The sequence below is a fragment of the Kogia breviceps genome, chromosome 17, assembly GCF_026419965.1.
Source record: "Kogia breviceps isolate mKogBre1 chromosome 17, mKogBre1 haplotype 1, whole genome shotgun sequence".
NCBI lineage: Eukaryota > Metazoa > Chordata > Mammalia > Artiodactyla > Physeteridae > Kogia > Kogia breviceps.
Window position 1 is genome coordinate 55,988,579 of NC_081326.1, and position 21,852 is coordinate 56,010,430.

The 21,852-nt window shown below is 36.5% G+C and overlaps 1 protein-coding gene across 5 annotated transcripts in view; it reads right to left on the reverse strand.

The window, feature by feature from the left end:
• Window positions 1-21,852, reverse strand: part of TRPS1 (transcriptional repressor GATA binding 1) — a 258,297-nt gene that overhangs the window by 201,293 nt on the left and 35,152 nt on the right. For 2 of the 5 annotated variants that reach the window (XM_059042651.2, XM_067017213.1), the window contains exon 2: window positions 8,392-9,320. In XM_059042651.2, coding sequence (XP_058898634.1) covers window positions 8,392-9,318 — 927 coding nt within the window. In that variant the 5' untranslated portion in view covers window positions 9,319-9,320. Of the gene's footprint in view, window positions 1-8,391; window positions 9,321-12,323; window positions 12,484-20,375; window positions 20,420-21,852 lie in introns of those variants that run through there. The other 3 variants (XM_067017212.1, XM_059042645.2, XM_059042650.2) reach the window with 3 other exon arrangements.

Consider the following 21,852-nt stretch of genomic DNA (forward strand, 5'->3'; position numbering starts at 1 on the left):
GCCAATCTTGGCTGAAAATAACTAAATTCAGAATCAATGTGCTAATCTACATAGGGAATGTTCCCGCGGTGTACAGTTCTTTAAAACACATTGCAGAATATAGAGTGTGCCTCAACGATGTATCTTTGATGGAAATTAAGTATTTAAAAATTTCAATAACAAATCTAATTAAACGGCAGTCAGCTCAGTCACATGCTATCATAGCCTATTCTTTGTGTCACTGGTATAAATCCCATGTACATCTTTGTCATTGGATTTATAAGAGCCAACTAATTTGGAGGGGGGGGTGAGGGCAAAACCTAAATTGGTAGAGGTGCAAATATAAGGGTAAAATACGGCTTATCCTTAATTATCTACATTTTTATAATAAATGTTTTGTATTACAATAATAAACAGTCTATCCCAAACTGGTTTTCTCATTTTACTCAGCATAAAATCAATCTAATTTTCTATGGTTATTTGGTATTTGGACAGATAGAAAACGGGTAAACCTTAAAGTCAGTCTCACTAATTTAGAAGGTAATCTTTTAGGGGAAAATATGCAAAAGAAAACGGAAAATGCAGTGCAAGTGGATGATAAGACTGAGTACATTATCCACAGTGGTCCTCTCCTCCAGCTGACCTGCCACTGCTGCTGGCTCATAATGGCGGTAAATAATAATTGCATGTCTGTCCTAAAGAGGGTCTTAATGAGAAAACAGAGTTGAATCACTGTGGAACATCCTTCCTCCAGGGAAGGGTGATTTGTGGCATGCCTACTATGTGCCAAGCACTGGGAGACACAAGGAAATGACAAAGTCCCAAACCCCCAACGTGTCTGCATTTTAGTGCACGAAGTTCCCAGGTAAATAGATGACAACAGTGGAATATGTGCTTCTGCTGAAAGCTGTACCAAGTTCCATGACCACAAAGAGGAAAAGCACCTAACCTACACTGACTGGTCCACAAAGCCTTCCGGAAGGAGATGACAACTGAGCTGTGGACAGATGAGTTGGCATTTGGGATGAGCCTCAGACACAGTGATCTCAGAAAGGTTTTTCAGGTGCAGGAAACAAAATGAGTAAAGCATAAATGAGGATGAAACAGTGCAAGCTGCTTTCAGGAAATGTGGAGGAAGTTTGGGGGTGAGAGAGAATTTGGAAAAGTGATGTCTTAATGGAGAGTCTACATTGAATTATACAAGTATAATTAAAACGATCTACTTTTTTTTAAAGAAAGTAGACCTATACTTCCTGCAAAACACAGGAAGACAGATCTCTGAGTGGAATTTTTAAAAATTAGAGAAAGGAAGGAAGGGAGGGAAGGAGGATGGGTAAGAGAAGAGATGGAGGAAAGGAAGGATAAAGAGGAAGGAGGGAGGAGAAAGAACAGAAACCAAAGGAAGGCAAGAAGGGGGAGGAAGGAAAGGAGAGCAGATGAGAAGAGAAAGAACAGAAGGAAACAGAAAGAGAAAGTAAATAAGTAAACAAGCCACTAAGAATTTACTAAGTAAACATTAAGGGTGGTGCCCGGGGGACCTCCCTGGTGGCGCAGTGGTTAAGAATCCGCCTGCCAATGCAGGGGACGCGGGTTCGAGCCCTGGTCCGGGGAGATCCCACGTGCCGCGGAGCAACTAAGCCCGTGCGCCACAACTACTGAGCCTGCGCTCTAGAGCCCATGAGCCACAACAACTGAACCCGCGTGCCACAACTACTGAAGCCCACGCACCTAGAGCCCATGCTCCACAACAAGAGAAGCCACCGCAATGAGAAGTCCGCGCACCGCCACGAGCTTGCCGCAACTAGAGAAAGCCCACACGCAGCAACAAAGACCCAACGCAGCCAAAAATAAAGAATACAATAAAATAAATTTTAACAAACAAAAAAGGGTGGTGCCGGGGAAAGAATAAAGAAGGAAAGACAGGACAAATCACTCCATTGTTTGGAGAGAGATTCAAATCAGAAAGACATCCAGGAGAACTGACATTTCTGGCCTGACTGACTTAAAAATGGGAGTCTAGAAAAAAGGAGAGGAACACAAAGTTGTTTTAGGGAAGGAACTAACAACTTTACTTCTACACATGTCGACTCTGAGATGCCAGTTGGAATATCGAGGTGGAGCTACCTGCCCATCAGCTGGAAAAACAGGTCTTAGAACAAACCACTGTTTATTATTAAAATTCCCAATATGTTACTGGACTCATGAAAGAATGCAGGTGTTCTTTATCTTACATCAACAGGTCATCTAAATATGAAAGGAGAATTGCTGGACAATTAGACTCATTTTGAATTCTCAAGCCCTTCCTGGTAGCCCCCAGTGTCTTCACTTTCAGCATTTGGAGACCTCACACAGCTCTGAGCATGGCTGGGGAATGAGTACACTCAAGTTGGACAGCCTAAAAGTATTCTGAGTTCCTCTGCCTCCACACCCATTCCATTACTTACTCAAAGGCAAAGAGTAAAACCTTAATTACCCAGCCTGGGAGAACATAAATGGAAGCTGAGTAAATCTCCTTCACACTGAATCTCCATAGAAAAACCAACCTAAATTGTGCCTAGTAATCAAAAGAGGGGAATACAATTCTCAGACCATCTACTGAATCATAAAATCCTAAAATGAAGTCCTTCAAACAAGGGGACTATGAAGTAAATCAAATACATGGATGAAGTGGCCCTTAATGTGGGGATAAAACATTTCATCCTTAGTTGATAAAATCAAAATTGGGCCCTTATGCACTCTATCAGAACTAGTCTCTGCAGCCAAAGTACCAGTGAAAATGAATCACAGTAATTAAGAAAAGACAAATCAGCAAAATTAATTCTCTTTTCAATGATTTCAATTATAAGCTAGTAAGTTCAAATAAGGCAGCATTACAGTCCAGGGTTTGGATAAGGGATCATCTCAAAGAAATCACTGAAGTTCCCAAATTCAATGCAATTCACAGAGTATGCATCAAACTGCCCTGGTGTACCAGTCTTACATCTCCTCTCTTACATGTGGCTGGTCTGTCTTCCATTGCTTTTCTAGTTGCAGTAAACTCAGTCTTACAATTGGGAAGGGCATATATCATAGTGGTTGTGAAGACAACTTTCTGTAGCCTATCTACCCTGGTTTACACCCCTTTTACCCCACTTCAACTCTGTGAGCTTGGGCAGGTTACTTTCATCCCTCTATGTCTGTTTCCTCATTTTTAAAAATGGACATAATAGTAGTGTCAACTTCAAAGGTTTTTATGAAGATTAGTTAATTAATACACGTAAAGAGCTTAGATCTACATATACACATAAGAAACCCTTAATAACTGCTAGCTCTTATTAGGACTGAATCCAAAATTGGGGGAAAAAACAGGACATATGTGTAATTTTGATTATGGAAGCTAAAAAATAAAAGAAGGATAGATCATATTTAAAGTAATACAGAAAAATAAATTTTATATTAGATTTCCAATTAAAATTAAACACGGCCTTCTCTGATATTCTGAACATGCATAACATTGACTTTAAACTTTAGAATCATATGATGAAGAATTCAAGAGGTCTATGGTCTAACGATTTTCAGACACAGACTCCAGGAAGGAAATCAGAAAATGAAAGAGAACTGCTCTTTCTCCCCACTTTCCTGGAGTTAGCATACTACTTATGTATCTGTGTTTCCAACAGCTGTACATATGCTATAATTATGATGACCCAAGAAACAAAAAGCACTGAATAATCTGCTGACTTGATATGGTTAGAACATGCCATTTGGAGATAAAACTTTTATTGAGTTGAATAATGCTAAATTCGATTGAATGCACTGATAACCATGATTCCTTCTTCTAAACATTCTGCTTAGAGAGAAATACGGATATTCAAGAAAGTGATACATGTTCTCTAAACGATGGCAAATAGACTGAAAATCAAAGAGGGACTGACATTTATCGTACTGACCCTCTTGTAACAAAGCCAAATGGAGATTTAACCATCATGCAGGTAAAAGGATTAGTGAAGATGGTCAAACTATTCCATCCGGGTGGCTACATTATAAAGCTCAGCTATCTTCATGATGAAAATAACCTGGTAAATGCCAGAACACTGCTTTGCTTTTATGGCCTTAGGGTGAGCATATGTTTTATTTTGCACACTTTATTACTTGTTAAAGAGACACGGTCCTGAAAATAAGTATGGGCTCATATGCCAAACATTCCGTACTCTAGAGAGAGTCTGAAGTGATTCAAGTCTCATTCACCAGCGTTTCTAAAGAGCAATTGTCCTCAACTCAGAAGAAAAAAGCAACAGAACCTGCTAAGATCTACAGCTTCCCTCCTGCTCCAGGATCAAAGGAAATGGCAAGGCAAAAAATAAATATTTGGAGGTTAAAATTCAAGAAAATTCAAAATAGACCAAAATGAGATGAATGTTCTCTGGATTTTTCTTTTTTTCCAGACCAAACTGTAACCCCCTGTTCAAATGAATGTACGGGCACATGTTAAGAATCTCTAAAGCTCATGGAGTTAAATATGTTGAAAATACAAACACAAAAGATGACTTCCTAGCTCAAAAATCTGTTCTTCCTGCTTCTAACATGACATATTGTGCAACTCTGATAAAAAATATTTATAAAACAGAAACACAGTGCTCCTAACTCAAACACAAGACAATCACTGAGATTCTTCTGTTAACCTTAAAATTTCATTCAGGGTCAAAATGAATTTAATAGCTGGCATCCTGTAGCTCCCTTCTTAGAGGCCTGAATAATGCAGACTAACAGGAAAGGTTTCCTAATATGAAAAGGCACCATATACATTGTGAGCATTTATAAACTTGGGCTAGCTTAAACACTTTCCCGTGGGAAGCACAACTTGACAAGACTCCGACTTTTATAGCTTGATCTGAGGGCTAAGAGCTCCCCCATAAAGATGATGCAAACACCCTAATGCACCACACATTAAGCCCTAATGAAACAGCAAAGTCCACGTTTAACAATGCAGGCCTCCATTCAGTGATGGTTTAAATATAAGCATAATAAAGCAGATTACAAAGAAAGAGGCTGTAATTACTTTCTGAAGAACTCAATCTCTTGTCCTATTATCAGTCTATATGTGAGCCTCAAGGGCTGAAGACAGGTAGTAAAAATTGCATGAAGGGCTTAGCCATCATGCCACATCCATTATTTTTAAAAATTTAAGCACAATAATTGATGAAACACGCAGGGGAAATTTAAAAATTGAGAAACTAACATCCGGGTCAAGTCAATGAGTCCTAAGCTAGCCATTATATCTTTCCTTATTTTTTTCTTGGTAAAGGTCTATAACTCTTCTGATTTCAGGGCTGGGTATGCTACCTCATGGTGTGTGAGGGATCTGAATTCAAGAGACTCAGAAATGACTGTCCAGATTTTATGATATGGGCCTTTAAAATTATCTGGCCGGGGCTTTGTCGATTATGAAGTACAAAGAAACGTTGTTTGACACTATTTTTACAAATTTGTAATTCTTTGACTTCATGATGTGTAATAAAACTTACACAGAAGTGGATACCATCAGTAAAAGCGTGTCAAAACTTCAATTATTAACTTCAATATATGTCAAATAATCTGAACTTGGAACTAGAAATCTTAAAATTTGTTTAAATTATTTCTTTTTCCCCAACCGTATATCTCATGTTTGCACTCAAGTCACTTTGAATTATTTAAAACCATCCATGCCAAACCAAAATATAGATCAAAGCCACAGAGTTCTTAAGTCCTCTACTTCTGGCTTCTGTTCCTTTTTTCTTGGCCTAAAATGTCATAAATCTATCATTAACCACCAACTGTCCTGAATGTTAAAAAAAAAAAAAAAAAAAAAAAGTTAATTGAAAAAGATTAATGAATCGCTCATCTACTACTTCAACTAGCTTAAATTACAGATTGATATCAATAATTCCTGGAACGGAATGATTATTTGTCTTTAATCCTCGTATTTACCAACATCTTCTTTATCAGAATACACACAAGCCATTAACTTGCTATCAATTTCTGACAAAACTGCATTAAAGAAATTCTGCAGTCAGCATTTTACTCCCCACAGCTTTTATATTAATCTTCCACGCAGCTCATATGCCAAGGAAAGAACCTCTCAAACGGCATTTCAGCAACACAGACATATGTGGGTGAAAAGGGGGGATTTCAGATGTGCTTTTATTCAATTTACACATATAGCAAAGCTGCCTGATATTTATTTCAGCATAAAAATATTAATAAGTTCTTTATCTTCAGCCATGTTTCTGCATCAACATCTGGTGTGTGTGTAAAGTATTCAAGATTAACATTTGGCCTAAAGTACATTTAGTGTGCTTTTTCCCAAACTGAAGAAAGTTAACTCTCTTTAGGCTTCTTTCTCTCTCCAATTGTTTCTTCGAAAGAATCAGTCACTTTTTCCATAGATCGCTGTTTTCTATTTTTAGCCATATTATTTCTCTTTGAAAAAAAAAAATTGATTTTAATAAGATTATCTCCCTCGGTGCGATTTCCTACCATTTCTGTCTTCTTTACTGGGCACTGCTGTGCGGATTTAGGAGACAGCAGAGTCTAGGATCAGCTGTTTTATTTCTAGTTCTATTAGTTCAAACTCAGAAAGCTCCCACATCTGTTTTATTTCTAAAATCACTGCCCAGGAAAAGTGTCCAGCTCATTCTACCCAAACATAAACTTTACTATAAATAACTAGGAACCTAACAAATAACTGTTTGGGGGAAATGGAAGTGTGTTTAAAAATCTGAATTCTTCCAAACTATAGGCCCTTCGTAATCTTCGTTTTAGAGCCTTCCTGACAGCCCAGATCAGCTTCCCTCAGAAGTTGTCCCCAGAGTGAACAAACTGAAACCCCGGCCGGAAATCCAGGTATTAACTTCATATTCCTCGCTAATTATAAAACACCATTTCACATACTGACATTATTCACTTCTAACCCTTTTATCTAAAACACGTATTTGCTTTCCAATCATGGTTTGACAGCAGAGTGTATCTGACACAGCCAGTGAAATGATCTTTAATAAGACAGCAGTTCAAAGCATGTAGCTTTCATGCATAATAACTATGTTGGCTTAATTTGCTGCGCCACAGAAATCATTCTATTTGTGGAAATTCACAAAGTAAGATGGAATTTTGAGAGCTTTACAAAGATGAAACTGGCTTTTTAAGAGTTCTTCTTTATCTCCCTTAAAGTGAAAAGATTGCCATTCTGACGTTTTCAAAGGACTTGGAAATTTCTCTTCTGATCCTTCTTACAAGTATTGCAAAATATATTCACTACCTGTTATTTATAACCCCTTTGCCTGTCTTTCTTAATTGGCACTAGGTCAAAAGAGAGGTCTAGAACAAATGTGCTGTAGCTACTGAGTTGATAAAAATGATTGATATCTTCAGGGATGGAGGAGGTCAAGTAAGTGTGATGCGATTTCATTAGTTCTCAGGTACTTCTTCTAATCATTCCTAAAGAAGGTTAATATTAAACCTAATATGTTTTGAAATCCCTGGCCTAATAATACAATAAAAATCTACAGACTGTAACAGAAACTAATACACTTTCTCAAGCTGATTGTCAGTTTCAACTATACTAAAATTGCTAAAATGAAATGAATACATTACTTAAGAGTCCGTTCTGCATTTCATTCTATTTGAAATGGTAGGGTTTTTTTTTTTTTATCTCACATATGCCATAAGCTAACACAGAAGGGGTAGATCAAAAAGGTATGCCAGTTTTAATGAAAGTAGAAATTTAAATTATTACTAAATGCTTTCATAAATTATGATTTTCTTTAAAAGCAGGAAGGAATGCTTTATTGGTCCACACCAAGGTCATTCTGGTGTCCCTAGTACTTACACTCACACTGACTTCTTTTTAAATCAATGTAAAATTTTGTTTCCAAAGTTTCATTTGCAATTACGTTGCCTTTTCAGTAGTACATCTCTGCAACCATCAGTGTGACCCAACTCTGGTCCAGTTTGGCAGAGTGTAAAATTAAATCCTCATCCAAGACACAGGAAAAGACCCTCCCTGAAGTAAAGACTATAGCAAAAGATTTATAATCTAAAACTAGAACAAAGCACGAATTACTATCATGTAGAACCATAAAGATTAGTGCCATTTTTGGAAGACTCTGAAAACATCAAATTACCATGAAATATGTCCAGAAATATGAAGCCAAGCTAATTCCATGAAAAAACTTTTCCCAGCCTAATAGAAATGTTGGGGTTATTTTCCATGATGAGAGGCTAAAGATAACTCTGAATACACATTTGGATAAAACAGCTACAGAGTGTGTCTGTCTCTTCTACTCCATTGAGCAGGCTACCCCTTTGGTATTGGGAACTTGATTTTAACAAACATGTAAAAACTCACATTTCATTACTAACAACTTTTTCTGTACAAAGAGATCACAAAGCACAAACCTGTACATCATAGGTCCCATTTAGTAAAACAGGCCTTGAGGAATTGATATCCTGCAGCACACCAGAAAGCACGGAACGGTTGACTTTCTGGAAGTCTTTGGAATGGCTGAACTGCACCATGTTATGAAGGGCCAAGATTTTGCTGTCCAGCTCAGCATCCTGCCTGGTGCGGTTATGCAGTCCTAAGTGATACTTTCGGAAGTGCTTAATCAGATCTGTGGGGTCGTTGCCATAGTAACCATATCCACAGATATTGCATTTAAAGTCCTGAAGCTCTGGAGACAGAGGTGCCGGGTCTGGGTTGTCATTTACCAGTAAGTCGGTTTTAGATTTATTCAGTCTTACACCCCCATCTGAAGGCACTTGTGGGTTTTTTGAGGCCACTGAAACTGGGCTTGAGCCTTGACAATTGGCTTGACCACTCTGCGCTTGCCCTGTTTCCTCCGTAGCCTTCGGTGACATCTTCTGATCTTCCTTTGTCTCCAAGGAGTCCCCTGACGGGGTGCAGGCCGTATCTTGAGGGTCATCTGCCTCTGCTCTTTGAGGAGACTTCAAGGGCTCACAGACTCCCCCAGCAGCTGGAGATGAGAAAGCCAACATATTTCTCTCTGTCACCTCATCATGTGGATAGGAGGGAAGGTTTCCTCCCTTACTGGGGCTTTCATAATTGAAGCCAGCCTTCTCACTCAGGATTGAGCTTTTTAAGTCCTTCTTACTGCTAGAAGACGGATCTTGGACACGCAAGCTATGTTCCTCCTTATTATTTAGTTCTGCAGCATCACTCTGATCCGTATTTTCTGACATCTGATCTACAGAAAATTCCTTGTTCTTTCCAGATCCCTTGCTTTCTGTACCGACCGGCTCCAGGGTCTGGCCCTCGCCTTCACTAGCAATGTTTCTCAGAGGGGGGTTCTTTTTCCGGACCATATCTGTAAAATTACAAGGAAAAGGAAGATACAGGGTGAGTTGAAAATGGCAGGCATGTAATCTAATCTAGAACATTTTATTTACTCCATTCAAGGCTTTTTTTAAGGCACATAATAAAAAATGTTCTCTAGGAAAAAAAATCTGCTATTTTTTTTTAAAAATAGCAAAAAAATTGAGACTGATGCCAACAATTTACATTTAGAATTATTTTTGTCACAAAGGGTGGCTCATTTGTTATTTTTAAATGGTTTTATGAATACCAAGGTATTATTATTCCTAGCTCTATCATTCCTATTACTTAATCTTGGCTGCCAATTATATTTTTTGCTCAGCTTCTTTCTTAAGAGTTGATAGATAAATGCTTCTATATTTATACGTGTTATATACTATGTGTAATATGTACACGTTATGTTTATAGACTATATACACCTGTTTATGTTTATAGAATATATATTACATGTTTATTTATGACACGTATGTATGTATACAAACAACTATAAAGTGAAACTCGATATTGTTCCACACTGTGCAACCAAGATATCAATATAGTTTCAACGAAAATATCCTCATAGTCAAAAGACAGAAAGAGCATGTTATAAACGAAGTGAAAACTGCCCCTTTACTTTCAGAAATGGAGGATAACAAATGTTTCATCTCTGCCGTACCGAGAAATTACTTTAAGGCCCCTTTGGGGGACTTGCCTGGAAGAAGGGGGACCTGGTACACATCATCGTGGTCAGGTTGGGTTTTACTAGGACTCCATCTGGCAGGATGAGAACCTACCTAAGGCCAGGATTTCTAGGCACAGCATGGTGGAAACAGTACCAATCCCACCATCAGGAGCACACTGGAAATCGACTAAAGTAAACTATTCAATTGAACCATGTGACGTTGCCATTTTGTAGCTCGACATGGCAAACCGCTAACAGTTTCCTATGGTTCACCTTCACACGCTAGCTCAACTGTGCCTTTCAAGTTAGGGTCCACATAAGGGCATTGTGGGGAGTCTAATGAATCAGAACTCTAAGGGTATAAGGAGATAAGAAACACATTGTACAGTATCAATAAAAGAATGCAGTAACAAAGGCTTGGGGAGAACTGACGTTCATGGCCTGTGTTCCTTAATCCTCCAGCCGGAAAACTGCCAGGGCTGTGTACGTCGCCACCCCAACTGTCTCTTGGAAAAATCCACCTTCTTTACTAGCTGACGCCACCACAAGGGCGAATTTAACAGAATTAGTCACACCATGATTATCCAAAATGTCCTTAGAAAATCTAAATTAATAGCACGTTTTAGTCATTCTCACCTACGGGTAAAAACCTTTGCTTCTGAAAGGCTGGTCAAGCAAAATTTGTATAATATGAATCACGGAACCAAGATAATGCACTAGATACAGGATAAGGAATCAGTTACAAGGTAATAATTCACTTTCTTGAATAATGTCAAAAATAGTGTAACTGTACTTAAGAGAGTATACTGCTCTTCTTATACACCAAGAATGTTAGTCCTCAAAGCATCCATAGACTCTCCCACTTGGAACAAGAATAACAACCAAAAGAAAAACCATTTGGAGTTTCCAGTGAAGGTGATAGTCATGAGGCATGTAAACCCGCCTGGCATGGGGCATGGGAGGCAGTGTGGCCTTCACCTTGGTGTCATTACCATTAGCTCCGAAAATTAACTAAGTCAGGTAACCATCATTAAAAAGAAAGGAACACTGGCTAACTAATTTATCTTCTAATGTTTGCATTTTAATGTCTTATCTGTTGCTGCTGACATTTTAGACCTCTATTCCTCTGTCAGAACAGCCAGAACTTGGGAACTTGTGCCGACACATGGAAGACTGGAGGGCAATTTTACTGGTAGTCAACAAAGGGAAAACTAAAAAGGAGAGAATAAAAGGGAAGCTTAAAAGAAATAAGTTACAGTCTAAACTATAAGAGTTTGAGTAAAAAATATACTGTTTTAACTTGGCCTACAGAAAAGGAAATACTAGTTTATAGAGTATCATTCATTCCTGCATACAAAAATGTGATGATTTGGTACAGCATTTCATGCATTCCCCTCCAGTTTGTTTTTCCATTGGATTTTAACATTTCCTCCATCACATAAATAAAATCTAACAGTGATGCACCAAGATGAAGTAAATAAGGCTACACAGAAAAGATAAAAATCTACATGAAAGGCAGGATTCATGAAAGAAAAAAGGATGAAATAATCCAATTCATTAAGATTATCCTTCCATTCAAATGAAAAGAAAATAGATTATGCCCATATATTAAGGTCAAGGTGATGAGAAAAACAGCAACAGGAACTAAGATAAAATACTTAGAAATGAACAGATATAAATATGTCAATAATTGAAAAAAATTAATGTATTTTCCAGAACAAAAAAGTTGGATCTTGCTGATTTATTATCGTCATGAAGAACAGTAATGGGTCATAGTTTAAAAACTACTCAACCAGCATCTATAGTGACTGAGAGAAAATATGATTTGATTAAATTATCATCCTTTCAAATTTCAGTTCATTCTTTCACCCAAGAACAGACCTTTACAACCCATATGACTCACTGAATAGGGCCCTTAATAATATACATTGCAAAGAATGTTAAACTGCTAAAACTTCAAAGAAGTATCAGAGAGGTCATTTGGGTTTTATTTTTTTTTGTTCTGGGGGGACGGGGCATGTTCTTTTTAGCTGCTTTTTAAAAAAATCATGGTTAATTTAGTTGACTACACTTTGAAGTAGTTAGAGAAAAAAAAATTTTTACTGGAATTACATCGCTATAATTTTTCAGAATGACATATTATGTAAATATAAGCACATTCGCAATACTTCTAAGTGGAAGAAACTCCCCTAGCAACTCATAAGTTAGATACCGTAAGACCAGACCCACCCTCAAGTTATTATCTCTAAGACAAATAACAGATTGCATGACATTGTACTGTGTGCCAAGAACTTTTCCAGTTAACAATTTCACTTGAAAAAATAGATCACATACTTGTAAAATCATACCCAGCATTGACTTCATAAGGCATGTGGCTTTAGAGTGCTTTTTTACAATTATTAATTCTATTAGTCAACTAGCAGGAGGGCTAATGCAATTGTCTTAGAAGACGCTCGGAAGACACAGAAGACATTTTGAGAGCTGATCTGTACATCTGCAAAACAAAACAAAAAATATTTTCCTTCCTAAATGATGTAAACATATTTTAATGGATCACACCTAAAACACATTAATATGCCAGCACTGCAAGCTGCTTGAAAGATACCTGATAAAAGCATGAGTAAATCTTGAGCAAGATTTTCTCCCTCCCCTGGGTTTTAATAAAGCAACAGGAGAAAGAGGAACATGATATAAAAGATTATAGAAGTCATTTTCACAGCAGACTGTGCTGTTGGCAAAATTAGTTAACCTCGAACTCCCCCTGAACCTTAAGGAACACAATACTTACCTACTCTGGGATGGGGATAAAACATCTTAATTAGTAATCATGGAGGGGGCCTGCTTCTGGAAAAGATACAAAGTGCATTTGCCTATCTGCACGGTCACAGCTAAAGACATGGAGTGGTACCCATAACTAGTCTCCTCCAGTCTCACAGTACCAGTGTACATATACCATGAGGCTGAGAAAAGAGCTGTTTCAATGCCATCAGGAATTTTGCATCAGATCTAAGTATGCCTTACCAAGAGTTACAAAAACATTACATATTATAACATGTATTATCTTTTAAGCTATTTTTAAGTCATATTTTCACTCTTGATAAATAAGATTGTAAAGCTATGATTGAACCAGCATTCAACCATCCTTATATCACCTTTTTTAAAAATCTGAATGAAATTATTGAGGCAGATACTGCATTAATGGTCATAATATAATTAAACAGAGGTACTACATATATACACATGTGTGTGTATATATATATATATAAATATATATAATCACATCAATGAGCCTTATCCATCAGTTTTGCCAATTCTGTTTTAAACTTTTTCATTCTATTGTACAGCAATACCCTCACACTGACTACCACAAAAGTTCAAAATGCCAGTTACAGAAGGTCCACTATAGACAACCATTTAGACAACGGGGCAAAAAACGAACGAAAAGTGAATTGGGCAAGGAGGAGCTGAAGAACCTAAATGAGCGCTACAAGGCTCAAAAGTGCCACCTTCAGTCCTCTATTTAATTACGAGATAAAAACCGACCTGGGGGCTGGCTAGGGGACCAGAGCATAACAGGGAGCATTCCCACACTTACGTCATTTTCCACCTGTACAAACACATGAATGCATATTACGTGCCAAGATTGTTAAGCAGGTTCAAAACGTATTTAGCTTCCAAAAAATGCTCTAACTGTATTAATTTTTATTACTGAGATATAAGACATTCCATTTGCAAAAATCTCAATTTCTATTCTTATCTCCTCCTAAACTAAAACTTAAATCTATATAACTTTTCTTTGCATTTTTAGTAGAAGAATTTATTAGAAAAAAAGCAATAGCGTACTGCACTATTTCTGTGTTACAGTATCACTAAGACAGGTTTATGCAGCAGAAACAATCAGCATTAGAGCTTAAAATATAATTCTGGTAACTACTTCATCTCACTGATTAAAATGCTTAAATATACAAGAAAAAAAATTTTCTATAAACGACTGTGACTTATGTTCCCAGAATGGCACCTTCACAGCAAAAGGAATCTAAGCTTTCTATTATTACCCAGATATTTTAAACTATTATTTAGTTTTATTTCATCTATATGAATATATAAATATGTATGTATAAAAATATATACACACATACATTTATGAAATACTCTTGCTGAAATAACCTTGCCATAGATAATCAAATGAATTATTCCACCAAAGGAATGAACTATCACAGTAATTTAAAAAGGGAGTTGAGATCACACAACCATCCAATGCAAATGAAGTTAAGAATTTATTTCCATTAGATGAGAAACTCCTTGAAGGTAAGAGATATAAACTCTACGTTCTTTGTGGCATCTTGACCCGAAACATAGTAAAGAATCAAAACCTAAGAAGGTAGAAGGGTACACAAATCACACATCCAGTTTCTGAACCTGATTCAGATCACCAGCTGATGTAATCAAGGGCAAGCCCTTTCCCTTCTCAGAGCCTCTCTAAACCCTATAATGAGGGAATTACAATAAATTATTTCTAACCTGCACTCTGCCTCTAAGACTCCATGATGGTTCTGGTTAATAGCTTAAGCACTTTTGTTTTACCTTAGAAAAGCTTGACCCAATTTTCTTGAAACATTACAAAATATTAAGCCGTCAACAACTAAGGGTAGCATAAATACCACTGACACCTACCATTCACTGTTTTCCATTGTCTCCAACTTTCATTCAGCCATTCAACACATGTATATCCAACAACAGCTAGGTGCTGAACACATCCAGCAAGAGGACTTCATTTTACTATTTGTCATCATGTTACGAGAGGAAGGATATTTTTCAAAAGTAAAGAAAAAATTATAAGGAACTCCTCTTTCTAAAAAAAGCTGAAACTTTCGAGTACTTTTCCAAACAATAATTTCAACTAGGTGCACTTTCAATTGATACTTTCTCTCTCTCTATGTATGTACATGTACATATATATGTGTGTGTGTGTGTATTGATATACATACACACACGTATATATAAACACACACATCTTTATATATATATATATATATATATATATATATATAAAAAACCTAAACAAGACTAAAAAGATAGGGAAGCAAGACTATGTAATCTGACCTCAATCTCTAATTCTGCTGAGTATGATTTTTATTATAAGTAGCAGCTCTTATCATCATAATATACAATACCAGATGACATTTTCTTTTTGTTTTTCCAGATAATAAATTTTTCAAGCATTTAAAATCAAAGCTTTACACAAAAAGAAAAGATATCATAGTCTTCTTAATATATGTTTCTTCCAGGCTTGTTTGTATCAACAGCCCAAGAGTACTGAGTTATTAATTACACATCTCATGTAGCTTTTATTTAAAAAACTAAGAAGAAAGAAAAAAGAAAAGCAAATTGTTTCTTTTGATCAAAAGTCCCCCGCAAAGAATTTAAAGAATTAAGCAAGTGATAGCAAAATAAAAGGAAGGTCGAATCTTGGGCTCATGGCAAACTAGATAGCTTCCATATGAACAACATATAAAGTTCAGTTTTTAAAGAACATATGTGTTTGCTCATTGGTTTAGGAAAAAAAAAAACTTGAATCCTGTCTACTCCATATATACAGATCAAAATCAGATTGCTTAAGTGAACTATAAAATGCAAGAGAACATTGTTTATCCAATTCACAAGCCCAAGAATTGTTGAAGGAGTTTAAATGTTTTCTGTTTCTTCAGATTCCAGGGCAATACTTCCTTCAATGGTAGATCGCTTTTTCTGTAAACTGCTTCAAACTTCATAAATCCAGTGTCAGATCCTGTTCTTTGCTCTCCATGTCTATTTAATTTGCTCTCTCTAAATTGATTATTCCTGAATCTTTAAAGGTATTTCTGGACATCTTAAATCCTGTTGAGATTTAAATGTCATCACCTTCAAACAACTCCCATCAAATAAATCTCTTATTAATTCACATCAAATTAATCCATAATGATCACTTCTATTAACATATGCTTCAGAGCACAAAGCCCATTAACAGTCATCTGGACACTAGAACTAACCCAAGCCTTTCTGAGATAAAATGCACACTATTTAGATATCCGATTTCAAAGAATTTTGATCCTGGCCCAAACACATTTTATTAGGCTTTTATTTCATCATGCTATGCTCTCTATATTTTAAATATCTCATTTCAAATGTACTAGTCTAGGTAAAAGGAGATAGTCTGGTAAATAAGTAATAATGTCATATTTGCCAAAATGAGTATCCACATATCCAATATGCATCTTAGGGAAAGAATTTCATTAAGTACTTACTTTTATTAAAAAAATTACAAAAAAAATTTTAGGGGGGTTGCCTTTAAAGACTTTATACTGGAAGTCTAAATGAAACTGTAGGATATATCTGAAAAAATGAAGCAGCTGCCTACTTCACTAAATGGGATAACTAAAATAGAGCAAGTGTACATCATGGAAAATCAAAGAGAAAGGGCATTATTTTTCCCTTCATAACAGGTGAGAGGCAAATGTATTAAAGACTCTGATTTGAATAAGATTACAATTAACTTCACTAAGCAAATTAAGTTCACTGCCCACACATAAGTCATTTTTCCTTTTGTATTCCTCTCCAAGAAAAAAAAATAATTAAAATAATCTACAATGACAACTGTTGATTCAAACAGGCCAATCTGACTTTGCAAGTGTGCATGGGCCAGGCTCAACTTCATCCTTTCTTCTTTGTTAAACTGAGAATATTTCAACTGGTCCATGGGCAAAGAGCCAAACACAGCACTTAAATTCAAATAGAATAGCTCATGGAAAAGTACACATGCAGCTCTTTATCTTGATGGTTATGATGGGAATTGACATTTTATTTGTATGTAAATTAGATTTCTACTGATACCAAAAATAATTAGTGCTGTGCTCCATAGGAATGCCTTTGACTTTCTTCCCAGCATTTGCCAAAAAAAAATCTCTGTATACTAAAGGTAATTTAATTTTAATATATCGATGCTGCTTTGTCTGTTTTCCAATCTGTTATTCAATTGTAAAGAAAAATCTCAATTATTACCTCAATCCAGCTATGTAACTGGCTTACAGCTCTCTGTGTCCTCGCCTAAGAAATCTGTATCAATCACTGCTAATCCATTTGGTAAATTAACATACATGTACAATATGGTGAATCTAACAGATGCATTCCATGACAATTCAAAAAGAATGCTGTCTTCACAACATTGTTTAAGTGTATTAGGCAAAGTTTTTGCTCATTTTTTTTAAGAGTGCCAAACTAGACACAAGATTAAAACAATCGCCGTGAAGGATGAGAGCTTATACTGGTTTTATATACACACACACACACACACACATATTTTTTAAACACACGTGTATCTATGTGTTAAATATAATATCTGTCATAATGATATTTAACAACTGTCATATATAATACATAACATAACGTATACATGTATATGTGTGTGTGTGTATATATATGTATATAAAATAGCCAAAGTGATGGGGAACATAAATTTATGCCACCATATTCAACAGTTTTTGCTTACAACTCTGGTAAGTTAACTTGCAAACCACTAAGGTACCACTTGCTCATCCCTAAGGTACCACTGGAAGCAGCTTAAAAGGTCTCTCCATCAGTGACCAATAGTCCAATGAGTACCTGCCAGGTAAGGCACAAATATCATGAGGAATCAGCAAATGCATACAGGCAATGAAAGGAAATTAAGAGTAAGTTCAGGGCTTCCCTGGTGGCGCAGTGGTTGAGAGTCCGCCTGCCGATGCAGGGGACACGGGTTCGTGCCCCGGTCCGGGAGGATCCCACGTGCCGCTGAGCAGCTAAGCCCGTGAGCCATGGCCGCTGAGCCTGCGCGTCCGGAGCCTGTGCTCCGCAATGGGAGAGGCCACAACAGTGAGAGGCCCGCAAAAAAAAAAAAAAAAAGAGTAAGTTCAGAGTGTTGCTCTCTATATAAGTTCCAAGGGGCCAGGGATCTTTATTTAGTTTAGTTTTTTTTTTTGATTTTTTTTCACATCTTTATTGGAGTATAATTGCTTTACAATGATGTGTTAGTTTCTGCTTTATAACAAAGTGAGTCAGTTATACATATACGTATGTTCCCATAGGTCCTCCCTCTTGAGTCTCCCTCCCTCCCACCCTCCCTCTCCCACCTCTCTAGGTGGTCACAAAGCACCGAGCTGATCTTTGTGCGTAGTATGTATTTTTTAAAGTTCATTTAAGTTAACAAACAGTACAAAGATATCTTTCACACTGTGTAATGAGTACACACGAATGACATGAAATTTGGTTTAGACACCCCCCTAGTTATTGCTAAATGCTTAATGTAAGCAACTTAGCATCATTTTCCCTTCTGATAAAAGCAAAAAACAAATTAAACACACACAGGTTGGAATCATTTTTCTCTTTTGTTAAGTACACTGAAATTTTTCAAAGAAAACTGGTCCTGTTTTAGATGGGAAGTATTTTAAAACTGAAAGGCAACTTCTGACAGTGGAATAGGTTAAACCACTTTTTCCTGACTCCTAGGATGAGAAAAGTTTTATGTATGAAGGAAAAATAAAGTACACACAGAATTCCTTTGTAATTTGGGTAGGTAACAGGCTTAGAAATCTTCAGCTGTAGGAACTTTTTTTGAATAAACCATTATTTCTGGACACTGCCTATGCTCACCCCAAATTTAGCTAGGCTCTATCTGGAATTTTACTATGGTAACTAGTTAAGCACAGATGACAAGAAATTTAAGAATTTTCTCTACGTTCTTTCCATGATATTAGCTTCAAAAAGAGAAATGTAAGGAGGCTCCTTGGTCAAAATAAGTTTAATGGAAACTGTATAATACTTTATACCCCTTCTTCATAGATCCACAATGTACATTAGCGATTACAGCTCTGAAAAGTCCTGGGAGTGGGGAGTCTGTTCAATTTGGGTTGGAATTTCCCAATCTCATTTGGCTTTAAGTCACATTCTACCACTTACCAACAAAACTAATGTTCTGCTGAGCACAGTTGGAGATGCTGCTCTGGACAGTAACTATCTTCTTGCCTTATGCATATGCAATACTTTAAAATAGTAAATAAAAGCATAGGTAATATTTTTAAACAAAATAAGTATTCTATCATTAATTTGGCAAGAAAACTAGGATGCTTTGATAGGAAGTTGACAATTTTGAAGGGTTTTGTTTTGGTTTTTTTCCAGTATGGTTATCAACTCTAAAAGAAGATCAGGATCTATTACCATGAAAAATTTAGATTCAGTATTTTAAAAGAATGCATAATGGCAGAGGTTAAGAGTCATGCTAGAACATCAGGGGGAAAAAAGGCAGGAGATAAACCTCAATGCACACTATGATCTCCAATGTCCAAATCATATATGCATAAGCATGTATGGATATAAGCCCAGTGTTATCTCTGAGTTAGACAGTTTACACAGATATCACTGCATTAAAAAGTCCTATTTTTTCAATTATTCTTTCTAATGCCGTCCACTACAGTTAATCAATTTAAAGCACTACCATCCTGTATACTAAATTTGTCTCAGTCTTTTATAATTACTTTAAATGTACCTGATTAAACTTAGGAACGGAAATACGGCAGGGAGTTTAAGGAACTATGGTGTGTGGAAAGCAGTCAGACACTGACCCAGGACTGCACTGAGGGAACTTACAGCATCAGTAGTTCTCAACTGCTTGAAGATACTGGAGAGAATACATCTAGCCCACATGCTCCTCTCTGCTTATTAATAAATCCCATTCCCCCAAACTCAGCCTCTGCTTCCAGATTCATCTGTACCCATAATAAAGAAGAGAACATCAGTGTCTGGACCACAGTCAGGAACCATGTGTCTTAGGACTGAGTCTGTGACTGCATCCTTCCTAGTATAGCTTAACAGCGTCTAGTGCGTGTTTCTGGGTGATGCAGAAGAGCAACGATATATAGAGAGAGGGCGGCCTCCCTACCTCACCCTTGCAAATCTCAGCTCTTGCTTCATGGCCTCTTGGATTTTGTTTCATTGCTATTGCTTTCCCCCCTACCCCCAAAGATGAAAAGAAAAGATTACAAATAAATTTAAAAATAGAAATAGGCTGGGTGGATGCCAAAGTAAATGTGAAACAGGGAATTTATTTGAAGTTAATTTTAAATGCAAAGTCAGACATAGTGGTGAGGTCATATTCAGGTTACTCATGGATGCCACAGCACCTCCTTTACCATTCACCAAGCAAGAAAGAACGGCGGTGTGATGCATATAAGTGGGGCTCTAGAATCAATGAGGGCAGAAATTAGCTCACTCATGAAATATTTTGTATAGCTAATCTACTCAATCTTCACATTTAAGTTCAATATAAACTTAAGAATCTATCTAAACACACACACCCACAGGCATACCCACACACACCTTTAGAAAAGACTTTCACCACCTGCACCCCGATTAGTAATGTCTTTTCTCCGTCAATCTTGTTGTGGACACCTGTCACAACAGAGTAAAGGAAAAAATATATATTTATATAATTCCAGATTCAGGTGTTTTACAAATAATTCCTTCAAAATCTTACTGAACTTTGAAAGAAGTCAAAATTCAGAACTAGACTTTTTTTAGGCTCATAATCATGAATGCTAACGTATATCATAACCTAAATTTTTAGTGAATATCAAAAAATGTCCTATGTTATTGTTACCGTGAGCCAGACACTATGCCAAGAATGTATTATCTCATTTGATTTTCCTTTTTAACAAAAATTCTTTAAGTAAGATAATATTCTTATCCACATTTTACAGATGAAGCAACTAAGATTTAGAAAAGTTAGATCAACTTGCCGAGGTCACAGACCTAGCACATGGAAGAGTTAGGTCTGAAGGAGTCTAAAGCCAAGATTGGTTTACCACTGCACTCCTCACAAACTCCCTAACGTTTTTATGAACTACAGTTAAGCAATGCATTCATAGATATAAAAGTGATAGCACTTTAAGAAACTTACAAGAGAATAAAACCTACCAGACACCATTTTACAAAGATTACCATCAAATGTACTTGATGTACTTGCTTGGCTCTACATTTGTGTCAAGCAAATATACAATCTTGCCAATATTCTCATGGACTACTGGGTTATCCTAATGTTTGAATTTTCCTCCTAACACCTAGCACATCACTAAGGTTATGAAATTATTCAAGTTCCTAAATGGATTCACTTCTACAAAGTCCTTACAATTCCCCTGGGCAAAAGTTGAGTCTTTTCTACTATCATCTGTGGCAATGTACGCACATCTCCTTTTTAAGCGTTTGCCACACACAATGTAATTATGAGTTTATGCTTTAGGCTACCTCCCTAGAATGTGAAGTCCTCCAGACCAGAAAATACCATTATTAATATTATTAATGTCAATTCAAAGTATTAATATATATCCATTCATGTGACTACTTAATAAAAATTGATAGAAAAGGAATTTATATTTTTAAATATCTATATGTTATCAACGATTCTCAGAGGCTACAACACACTTCATCGTTAACAGTGACACACTCTCATAGCCTACTACCCAGAGTAGACACTCACAAAAGTTCTTATTGGATAGATGGGTGTTAGCACACTTAGAAACCTTTGCTTAGTGTTTATCTTTTCGAGGAAGGCCTGAATCTCTGGACATTACACAGTCTCGCAAAAATAAAAACTAGAATATTGCTACAGTTGTCTTGTTAACATAATTAATAACAAATCAAATCAAGACATACAGAGACTCAAAGTATTAATTTTGACATTATTTAAGCTGAACAAAGAATCAAATACCATAGTTCTGGATCCATAGTCATAGAGCAATAAATGCATAAGTTGTGAGAACTAAGAATTATTAAATTTGTTTTCTGAAACTGAATCACA